This window comes from Meriones unguiculatus, chromosome 14 (assembly GCF_030254825.1).
Source record: "Meriones unguiculatus strain TT.TT164.6M chromosome 14, Bangor_MerUng_6.1, whole genome shotgun sequence".
In the NCBI taxonomy this organism is placed as follows: domain Eukaryota; kingdom Metazoa; phylum Chordata; class Mammalia; order Rodentia; family Muridae; genus Meriones; species Meriones unguiculatus.
This window is the reverse complement of record NC_083361.1, coordinates 89,318,122-89,329,800: the sequence shown is the minus strand read 5'-3', so window position 1 is coordinate 89,329,800 and position 11,679 is coordinate 89,318,122. Positions and strand designations below refer to the sequence as shown.

Sequence of the window (11,679 nt, the reverse complement as noted above, 5' to 3'; positions counted from 1 at the left end):
CTCAGTCAGTATGAATTGTCTCAGTTCACGTCTCGAAGTCCTACCACACTCATGGGTATGGACGGCCCTGGCTGCTGAAACTTAGTCCTGTTAGTGCACAGGGCGACAAAGACCCTCACCAGCACTTACAGAACATCCGACTGTCACATAGTACACCCTTGCATACCTCTAAGGTACGGTAGAGGAGACAAACATTTTCCCAAGTAGATGCACATATAATGTATACACATTCGTACACACATACCTTTATTCATGTGCTGGTCAAAATTTTTAAAAATGTACACATCTATCACAAAATGGTATCGAAGACTGGACACGTGTTTTGCTTGTCCCAGAAAGATGAAGCTCAGCAACAACAGCCCTGGAAGCCTGTTACCAGAGACTGTGGTAAGTCTTTTGCAGAGTCATGTTCTTGCAGTAAGCCCTGTGAAACCACCTTTCCAAAACGAAGGGGAAGTGACATGAAAGAAGCAGGCCTTGCTCATCTTTGCAAGAGAAATATGAGGAGGATCTTCACCCAAAAGTGCACAAACATCTGTGACTTCATTATCAATAAATGCTCCAACAAAAAATGAAAATTTTGTTGAGTCAATTTCTTTAACTTCTTTTTATTATTATTATTATTATTATTATTATTTCCAATGCAGTTTATTCAGGAACATTGAACAATCCTCGGACCCCGGGGAAAGCCAGCCCACAGCTTAAATAGCCTCTGGGTAGCCAACCCAGGCGTGCCACGGGGGCAATGCAGATAGGTCCACATACATGGAAGCAAGCCAGATCCTCAGCCTTAGCCAAATGTGGAATTGTTCATGACAGAGAGCACTCACCATCGGGAAGGTGGAAGGCGAAAACCAGCTCCATCTTTAAGGCATAGCATTCCGCAGCTCTCTACAGTTCCCCCTTTTTGTTTTTAAATTTATGTTTGCCTGTACATGTATATACGGAATCCAGAAGAGGACATTAGATCCCCTGGAACTGGAGTTACAGACAGCTGTGAGCCCCCATGTGGGTATCGGGAACCAAACTGAGGTCCTCACAAGAGTAGTAAGTGCTCTTAATTGTCGAGCCATCTCCCCCCTCCCCGTTTCTGTTCTTAATGATATTATTTTCTGCCTATGTTTACTTCTGTTAATTTTTAATAGTAGCTCTCCTTAAGCTGCTGGATGAAGCATCTCAGAAGACAGTTATGCTAGACTCGTGTCTGAAAGCATAGCAGTTTTGTTAATAGTGTCAGGGGCTGGCTGTCTCATGGAGTGGGTCTCAAGTTGGGCCAGTCACTGCTTTGCCCTCCCCTCAATCTCTGCTCTATCTTTAGCCCTACACTTTTTGCAGGTGAGACAAATTTTGGTTGAAGGTTTTATGGGTGGCTGGTGGGCCTCTCCCTGTCATAACTGTCTTCTGAGAGTGTTTTTCCAGCAGCTGATGGAAACAGGTGCAGAGAACCGCAGCCAACAATAGGCCACGCTTGGGAAGTTTTATGGAGAGTGGGAGGAAGAGTTGAGGGAGTCTGAGAGGTAAAGGACACCACAAGAAGAGCTACAGAATCAACTAACCTGGGCCCTTGGGAGCTCACAGAGACAGGGCCACCAACCAAAGAGCACACGTGGGCTGGATCTAGACACCCTACACATATGTAACAGATGTGCAGCTTGGTCATCATGTGGGTCCCTTAACAATGGGAGTAGGGGCTGTCTCTGACCCTGTTGCCTGCCTTTGGATCCCTTTCCCCTAGCTGGGCTGCCTTGTCTGGCCTAAGTGGAGAGAAGTGCTTAGTCCTGCTGTGGCTTGAGGTGCCAAGGTGGGTTGGTACCCCTGGGAGTCCTCCCCTTCTCTAAGAAGGGGAGGGGGATTGGGGCAGGTAGGGGTTGTGAGGGTAGGGCTGAGAGGAGAGGAGGGATCAGGCTGTATAGTGATTAAATAAAAATTAATTACAAATATTAGTTCTAACTGTGTACTCCTAATGAGTACAGTTTATTTTTTCATTTTTCCCCCTAGCTTTTTGGGATTGGGAACTTGGATTATTGATCTGGGATCTTTCCTTTTCTAATGTAGGTGTTCTTTTCTTAAAGTAGTTCACTACTTTAAACTGTGGCTCCATACATTTTTCCCTGTGTTATACTTTCATCTCTATTCATCCAGTCTTTGGGTATATACACAGGAATGGTAGCTGGGTCATGTAGTTATTATTTTCAGCTGATTTCTATAGTGTACACCAATTTTCACTTTCACCAGCAAGAAACAAAGAGTCCATTCTTCCATATCCTCATCAGCACTTGCTGGAATTTTTAAAAAAGTGTCATCATTCCGATTGAGGTGAAGTGGTCTCAAATAGCTTTAAATTGTTCATTTGTATGTCTTTTGAGAAATCGCCATTTAATTAACCTTTTTTTATTGGATGCTTTGGTTCTTCAGTGTTTATTACTTCTTTTTTATTTTATTTATTTATAAAAAATAATGTTTATTATTTTTTTTGAGGTAGGGTTTCTTTTATAGACCTGGCTTTCCTGGAACTCACTCTGTAGACCAGGCTGTCCTTGAACACACAGAAATCCACCTGCCTCTGCCTCCTGAGTGCTGGGATTAACGGCATGAGCTACCACCTGGCTGCAGTTTTTTTGTTTTTTTTTTTTTTTTGAAACAGGTTTTCATGTAACCCAGGCTAGCCTTGATCTTCAAATTTATATTGTAACCAAGGACGGCCTTGAGTTCCTGAGTCTCCTGCCTCTGCCTTTCTAGTATTGGGATTACAGGCAGGCACCATTTTGTACTGCAATTCCTTACATAGTATCGACCCCCCCCCCCCCCGCCTTCATGTATAGTTAGGAAAGATTGTTTCATCTCTCCAGTCTTTAAAATTTGTGTGCAGTTGCACATGCATGCAGAAGCGTGTGGGTCATCATGTGGGTCATGATGCGTGTTTGTAGATCGGAAGACAAGCTCACCTTCCACCTTGTTTGAGACAACACCTCCTGTTCACTGCTGCCCACGCCTGGTGCTCACCAGCATCTGGGGATTTTTCTGTTTCACTTCATCTCACTGCAGTGTGTTCAGGGGGTAGAAAATGAGCTCTTCAGGCTTGTGTGGCAAAGGTTTTTGCCCTGTCTCCCCCTTCTCCATCCTGCAGGCTGTCTTTTCCGTCTGTGGCCACTTCTTGAGATATTTACGTGCTGTCCAGCTTTCAGTTCTTTTGGGTGTGTGCCCAGAAATGGAATTGTCATAGAGTAATTTTGCCTTTTGAGCAATCGACATGCTGATTCCAGAGCAGTTGTTCTGTTTGAGATTGCCATCAACAAAACATAGTCTCTAACACCCTGGCCAGGACTTGTTATTTTTTGTTCTTTTAATCTTAATTTAAAATGTTAATGGTAGCTCTCCTAATGAGTACACAGTGGTATCTCACTGTGGTTTTGATTTGCATTAACTTGCACATTTTACTTTTAATGATGCAAGAATTTTAATCAGATTTTTCTTAGTTCTATTCCTTTTTCTTTGAGGTTGCATTGAGTATTGGCCCTCCGGGGTTGTCTCATAATTAGTTGGGGACTGAGTTTATGACTGAGTCTGAACACTTTTATGTATTCAGTTTTAGAATTTTATATGTTTCTCTTGAAATATTTAGTGTCTCAGCCTCTATTTTTATCTGAAAAATGGATATAATAGTAGTGCCTTTTATCATTGGGTTATTTTGAGAATTAAATGATACAGTTTGTGCTAACACTTCAAAACAGTGACAGGAATATAGGAAAGGCTTAACCCATGTGAATGTTACGATGTTATTGTGTTGCTAGATATCTAATTCTGCTCCTATGGCTATGTCTTTTTTTCTGGGGTTACTAATTATCCAGAGGTAGTGTTCCTCCTGGCACCAGTGAAAAGGTTTTCATTTCCCCTGGGGTTTACTGGACACGTGCGTGGTGACCCCAGGGGTGGCACCGGCACCTGCCTCCAGGAGTAGGATGCCCATGGTGTCTCAAGTATCTAGCTATAAAGGTCCTGCACAGGCCAAGAGCTGTGATACCCACACAAGCCGACGTGATCAGCATGCAGTCTTTTTTCCTGTTGCTCCTCTCTTTTCAGGATGAGTGGTTCTTTAGCTTTTCTCAGTCTCTCAGCTGACATTGTGATATAATAGGTGAGTTGAAGAACACTGGTGGTGGCAGAAAGAGGGACCGGCAGGTGTGCGTGCGTGTGCACGAGCATGCGTGCGTGCGTGCGTGTGCATATGTGTATCCGCAGAGGACAAGGACAGAGGCTGAATGAGGAAATGCATATGTGGGAGAAAGTAAAGGAGTAACACAGACAAATTATATGAGAGAGGGGTTATGGCATGTCAGAGCATAGATGGAGACATCACTGGAACTTATGGTGGACACTGGAAGAGAGAGAAATGAGAGTCCACAGAGGGGAGTAGAAAATGCTGGGAGGATACGGTGAAGAGTTGGTTCTTGATAAAAATTTGAAGCAGCTGGAACCAGACGGTAGGAGGCAAGGGGTGCCAGTGGACTGCTTACACAGATAGCTGAGATTTTGACCATCATCTCCTTTTGGTGGAATAAAGAAAATACTAGATAAATATTAATTTAGCAGTTTCATAGCTCATTTGTTCAAATATTTCATAAATGCTAGTGTGACAGATTCTTTGCTTTCTGTTATGAACTCCTGTCCTAAAGTGAGAATTATTTACATTTTTGTTTCATTTATTACTGTTATTGTATATATGTGCATATACACACATATATATGTGTCATTTGCATATGTGGCATGAGTGCTGCATGTATGGAGACAACTTGTGGGAGTTGGTTCTCTCCTGTGAGTTCCGCAGATCTAAGTCAGGTCCTTGGGCTTGTGTGTGCTTTTACCCGCTGAGCCACACAATGAGCTCAAGTGAGAACTGTTCAGGACTTTTTTTTTATTAGTAATCTGGGTGTCGGGTTTACTCAGCCTGGAAAGTCCACTTCATTCTGTCCACTGTCCTGCATTTTTGTAGAGCAGATGTAGACACTGATTGCTCACAGAGCTGGGACTTGCTACAATTTTGCTTTATCACAGGAGAACAGAGATGATCATCACCACACATGACATACTGGTCATTCCTATTTGGACACACTCTCCAAAATATTTATAGAGAATTAAACTGGTAAGAAGGTGGGCATTTTTCTTGAACTGCTTATTCATAAAAATGAAAAAAAAAAAAAGAGTCCTGATGAGCAGCAGAGGCTGTGAGGTCCAGTGCTTAGGGAGAGATTAGTAAGAACATGTAAATTTTTGCTAGGCAAGGGAAATACATTCAAGGGATCTATTTTGTACCACAGTGGCTGTGATTAATAAGAGCACATTATATATTTAAAATATATGTATTTAAATTAATTTTTAAAATGTCTCAGAAAGTAGATTTTAAATATTACCACTGAAAATAATATGAAACATTACATACAATACTTCACTTTATTAGATATGCCACAGTGATTATGTGTGTGTTTGTATAATGTAAACCACACATAAATTTTTATTAGTTAATTAAAAGTGACTTACCAATTCTCTAAAGAAGTGATGGTGAGTCAGAGACCTCAGTGCCTCTGCAGCATAAGTAATGCTGGCTTTAGACTGTGAAAATTTGGAACATGCTGGCTGAGTGCCTGTGAGTAGGAGTGAGGACAAAATTTGAATTTGTACCAATACATTTAAAGGTAAACATTTTCCAAATTGGAAACTGCACCCCATTAATATGTGCAATTAATGCATGTTAATGAGCAAAGTTAAAAAAGAAAGTTCTTGAGCCACAGCTCACAGTAAACCTGCTATAAATTGTGCTGCTGTGTCCATCAGGTGCATGGCTTCAGTGTGCAGGCTAGAGAGTCTGAATGGCGAAAAACACTTGAAATATGAAATGCATTTACAGGGAATATGGTAAAGTGAAATTTATGCTTGTGTAAATAAGTGTCTAGTAATTCAGGTAGGCAAAAACAAAACAAAAAAACCAAAATCAGCTCATGGAGTCATCTAGCAGTTACACAGGATGGATTTATGAGTACAATCTAATATGTTATTACATTAACATCTTCCAAATTCAGACTGTAGAGATACAAAAGGCCTTTGTGTAAGCCCAGACAGAAAGAATGGACAATAGCAAAATCTGTATTCAGGTAGGACTTGCAGAGCGAAGGAAAAGAACAGAGCTGGGATAGGAGCCACAAGGAAGCATGGTTCCTGCACGTCTTCCCTGCGGCTCCCACTCTAGCCTCCTTGGCACTATGGCTATTCTCCTCACTCTACCACGGCCCAGGAACTTCTGTAGATTACAGAGACAATCCCGCTTTGTTTCTGCTGAGACAGACGGTCTGTTTTCAAAGCACTCGCACGAAGTCTGCTGGGTGGTTCTGAGCCAGGCTAAGTCTGGGTCTGGTCTAGGCTTGGGTCCACCTGAGAGACGTGCTTGGGGGCGACTCTCTTCTCTTGGCTGCTTCTGTTTCAATTTCCAACTCTTTCCTCCTGGGAAAGGCGTTTCATTTGGTCCTGCCTGGGTGAAGAATGGGGTCTCAGGATGGTGTCCGTGGTGCTCAGGTGTTTGCTTTCGGAAAAGGTGCAGTGGGACGATGGCCAACCAACGCTGACGAGGCAACAGCAATTGCCCTCACTGTCTCGGCACACTCCCTAATGCTCATGGTGCCTCAAAGCTGACTATTGTCCTCTCGTTGCTGAGGAGAAAATAAAGGCACGCAAAAGTAAAGCAACATGGTTGAGACCACCTAGCTGGGCGCGGGTCTGTAAGTCAGTGTTCCCACCCACCTCACAGGCCCCTTCATCCACACCGCTCCTGAGCGCTTCTCTACCATTCTGGCTCTCTGGTCCCCTTTGTAAAGGGGGCCAGATATTTTATTGCTCTAAAATATCCCTTTTGAGCCCTCAGGAAGCTTTCTGTGAGATCACATGTGCCTTTTCGTGATCCTCACTCCCATGTTCAACCCATGAAAGCCTAGAGCCCATCAATGCTGTTTGGCAGAGAAACTGCAGGGCTGAGATACTGACCCTAGGAAGCACTCGGTGTAATGACAGTCCTTTCCAGTCAGTAGCATTCCTTGAAGAACTCCATCAACAGCTACTGAGACCCCTGCTTGGCATCTCAGTCTTGTGGTTGTACCATATAGTTGCAAGTGAAGAGCAGGGATTAAGTGAGGGCTTGTGTCTAGTGCATCCTGCTTTATTAAAAAAAAAAAAAAAAGAAAAAGAAAAAGAAATTAGTAGGTAGGAGAGTTGGGAGAAGTAGTAATGATTTAAATACCAAAATCTTGGGCTGGAGAGATGGCTCAGCCATTAAAGGCTAGGCTCACAACCATAAATACCAATATCTTTTCTTCTAAGGAAGATGGATCTGTTGTCTGGTGTGGCTTTCTGTTTCTGTAGACTTGAGACTGCCTGGAGGCGGGGCAGTCCCATCACAACCCCCTCCTTTAGTGCTCATTGAAATGAAGCTCAGTTGGAGAAAGTGTTCAAGAGATCTGGCTTGAGAGGTGTCATATGATAAATCTGCTTGGCCTTTACCTTTTTTGGGTCTGGTTCTGCTCTCTTCCTAGTGTCCACTTGGAGTCCCATTGTTCCTTCCTCGAAGGGCACTTGACCCAGAGGCAGGAAGATGGACTCTTGAACTGAGGATTTTACCCTTTGCATGGCTTCTTCCTTAGGGCTCCTGGAACATGTTTATTAGGATGTCTGTTTAGTTTTTATGTGATGCCTTTATAGTTTTGATTTTTTCTTTATTATCTATTTTATTTATTTATTTATTTATTTATTTGAGATAAGAACCTGTTCTCTAGCTCTGGTCTGCCTGGAGCTCATTGTGTATCACAAGCTAGCCTCAAAGTGCCCATCCTCCTGCCCCAACTTCCTAAATGCTGGGATTATAGCTACATATTAGCATGCTTAGCCCATGGAGTCTTCATCAAGGTCCTGTCTAGATAATTAATGACTAGCCTTTTCCATAGTCCAACTAGCTGACAGAGAATTAGCTACAGAGACAAACATTCCATGAGTGCTGGATAGCTAAGACAAGGAGGATTCAGAACACTTTTTAGTAACAGGGAGACTTGGTAACTTCTGGAATGAAGGAGCAAGTATGGAGAAAGCAGGGCTATGTTGGAGTTAGTAAAGGCCAAAGGGACAGAACACACTGATTCTCTGTTCTCAAGACAGTTTCACCAGAAGAGGGGACCATGGGATTCAGGGTTATGTGGCTAAGGAGATGTAGAATTGACCAGAAGGCATTTGGATGGAATTTCTGGAAGCACAGGTTCATGGCAATGGTGATGAAAACTGTTCCTTCAGATTCATTGGCTGCCCCTGTTCACTGCCTTCAAGGAGGTTATGAATCTGGGTCAGAGAGGACAGATTTATACCTTATCTGCCTTCCAGTTTCTACTTGGCTCTCCATGTCCATCACATAGGGTCATGAGGGCAACAGTCCCAAGAAATGCTCCAGGTAACAAGCAGAGAAACAATATGATTACATATAATCGAGTTTAAAGACTGTTTAGTTAATATGTCTTCAGGAAGGAGATATATTAAGAACACATTACAGAGTAGTGTGTCTTAGGGAGCTACTTTAAGGCTAGGGCAAACAAGAGGAAGGGGAGAGAAATTTAGGTAAACACAGAACAAAATGTGAGGAACAGACAAGTACACACTCGGTAGCAGGTAGTTTGTGCTTGTGTGGACATGTTAGAATGAATGTTAAATGATATGGTGGGTCAGAACACAGGGGACAGGGAGAATAGAGACAGGTGCAACTTCTACCAGTTCTTAAAGCACATTGCCACAGGAACTGTGTGCAGATAAGCCCTCAGGGCCAAAAGCCATTGCTCCACCCTAGCCACTATCCTCTAGATGAACTTCCTCGTGGGAACTCAGCAAGTCACAAGTTCACACCTGCGCTTGTGCCTCTGCACACACTCAGGAGTTCTTTGTCCCTTCACCAGCAGGGACTCAGCACTACAGTGAGCATCATGGTTCACAGCAACATCACCATCTTCCACCCCACAGTTTTTGTGCTACTTGGCATCCCCGGGTTAGAGGCTTATCACACCTGGTTGTCTATCCCCCTGTGCCTCATGTATGTCACTGCAGTCCTTGGGAACAGCATCCTGATAGTGGTCATTATCACAGAACGGGACCTTCATGAACCCATGTATATTTTTCTCTCCATGCTGGCCATCACAGACATCTTACTGTCCTCCACCACTGTGCCCAAGGCCCTTGCCATCTTTTGGCTCCATGCCCACAACATTGCCTTTGGTGCCTGTGTCACCCAAGTCTTCTTTGTCCACACAATGTTTGTGGGGGAGTCAGCCATCTTGTTAGCCATGGCCTTTGATCGCTTTGTGGCCATCTGTGCCCCACTGAGATATACAACAGTGCTAACGTGGCCCACAGTGGGGAGGATTGCTCTAGCCATTGTTGTCAGGAGCGTCTGTATTATCTTTCCTGTGATTTTCTTGCTGAAGCGGCTGCCGTTCTGCGGAACCAACATCGTCCCCCATTCCTACTGTGAGCACATTGGGGTGGCCCGCCTGGCTTGTGCCGACATCACGGTTAATATCTGGTACGGCTTCGCAGTGCCCATCGTCATGGTCATCCTGGATGTGATCCTCATTGCTGTGTCCTACTCACTCATTCTCCGGGCAGTGTTTGGTTTACCCTCCCAGGACGCCCGGCACAAGGCTCTTGGCACTTGTGGGTCGCACCTGTGTGTCATCCTCATGTTTTACGTCCCATCCTTCTTCACTTTACTGACCCACCGCTTTGGGCGAAACATTCCCCGACACGTGCATATCTTGCTGGCCAATCTTTATGTGGTGGTGCCACCGATGCTGAACCCCATTGTCTACGGGGTGAAGACTAAGCAGATCCGCGAGGGTGTAGTCCACTGGTTCTTGAACATCAAGACCCAGTGTTGTTCCTCTCCTTTGGGATGATTGGTCCCTGTGAATCTAAACATCCAGCTTCCTCAAGGAAGCTCACCAAGGAGCACACATCTCTGGACATGGAGGACTTTCCTCTGGCCTCATCCTTCTCCTTGTCCCACTTTTCTATTGTCTATTTTTTCTATTGTCCTCTTTATCTCTTTCTCTTGTTTAATGTTTGCTGCCTACTTCATACATATCGTTAAAAACAGAAATGATAAACTAAGTGTACAACTCTCTGATATGAGCATTTGACTGTCTCAGAAATTGGACATGTGATAGGAAGTAAGGCTATAAACAAATGAATACATTAGACATATCTAATATATGAGGAGGCTCTGGTATTTTACAGTCCCTAATATGATTTTTTAAAATAGAATCAAGTAAGCTTGGCTTGGTGGTTCATGCCTGTAATACCAGCACTCAGGAAACTGAGGCAGGAGGATTGATCTGGGTTTGAGAACAGCCTGGCTAACAGAGTCATTTTAAGACCAACCTTAGTTATAAAGCAAAACTCTGTCACAAATAAACATCAACAACCAAAAGAAAATAAAGTTCTCCACTAACTTCTGTGGTATCAGGTGTTTTTGTTTTTTTTTTTTTAAACTATGGAAAAGGCTAGTCATTAATTATCTAGACAGGACCTTGATGAAGACTCCATGGGCTAAGCATGGTAATATGTAGCTATAATCCCAGCATTTAGCATTTTTTTTGTTTGTTTAAAAAAAACAAAAACAAAAACAAAAAAAGCATGTATGTCCTTCTGCCTTTTCAGAAATTGTCTCATTCTTTAAATTTCACCTCAAAAACTACTTTGTCAACAGGGTAGTGGTGGTGCACACTTTTAGTCCCAGCACCCAGCGGGGCAGGGACAGGGGTTGGCATGGGAGGAAACTGCCTTGTCTCCCGAGTCTTTCCCATTTGATCCAGACAAGATAAGGCGCCTACTTTCGCCTGCCTAGTTCATCTTACACATTTTCTACATGTGCAGAATTAGATGTAGTGGGTTGCTCATTTCTTTGTAACCAGAAATGACTGCAAACACTTTGAAACCAGAAGAGTATGTATCTTTCATATTTCTACCATCACATGTGAAAAATGTCTGGCATTTAATGAACATTTGGGAAGTAAGTGAAAGTACGATGATCATCCTGAACTCAGAACATGAATCTCTAGGATGCTTTGGAATAGCCAAGAGCATCAGTCCACAAAAACAGTGATGGTTTAACATCACCAAGGCAAGTCAGCTGCTGCAGGCAGCTCTTACTTCTCACATGTGGGCTCTAACTCAGACACTAGGAAGAGACAGGGCAGGGAGATACAGGGATGCTCTTGGCTTCCCTACCTGGGGTATATGGAATGGTCACATTAGCAGAATTGTAGTATTCTCTAGAGACTCACTTTCTTGACCCTTGCTCCTTCATAATTACCTAGGAAAGATCATATCCATTTCTTCAGCTACCAGCTACTCTGTGAGCACTAAATTCATGACTTTACTCTAGAATTCATGTGTGTGAGTGTGTGTGTGTGAGTGTGTGTGTGTGAGTGTGTTTGCACACACACACACACACACACACATATACTTATTCACTGGATGTCACCTCTGGAACAGAACTTCCAAGCCACACACACACACACACACAAAAAAAAAAAAAAAAAAAAACAAAACCCTTTTTTTCTGTGTTCCTTTTAAATTAGGGCAATCTCACCAACTTTACCAAGC

The 11,679-nt window shown here is 43.3% G+C and overlaps 1 protein-coding gene across 3 annotated transcripts; it reads left to right on the top strand.

Annotated features, from left to right (window-relative positions):
• Window positions 1-7,366: 7,366 nt before the first annotated feature.
• LOC110566600 (olfactory receptor 52B2) lies at window positions 7,367-9,968 on the top strand. Of its 3 annotated transcripts, none has more exons than XM_021664468.1 (2): window positions 7,367-7,377; window positions 9,011-9,968. In XM_021664468.1, the coding sequence occupies exons 1-2, from the start codon at window positions 7,367-7,369 to the stop codon at window positions 9,966-9,968; spliced, it is 969 nt and encodes a 322-aa protein (XP_021520143.1). The 3 variants fall into 3 exon arrangements, with proteins under 3 accessions (XP_021520143.1, XP_021520142.1, XP_021520144.1); XM_021664467.1 differs by lacking the exon at window positions 7,367-7,377 and adding an exon at window positions 7,707-7,717; XM_021664469.2 differs by lacking the exon at window positions 7,367-7,377 and having other exon boundaries at window positions 8,997-9,968.
• The last annotated feature ends 1,711 nt before the right edge of the window (window positions 9,969-11,679 follow it).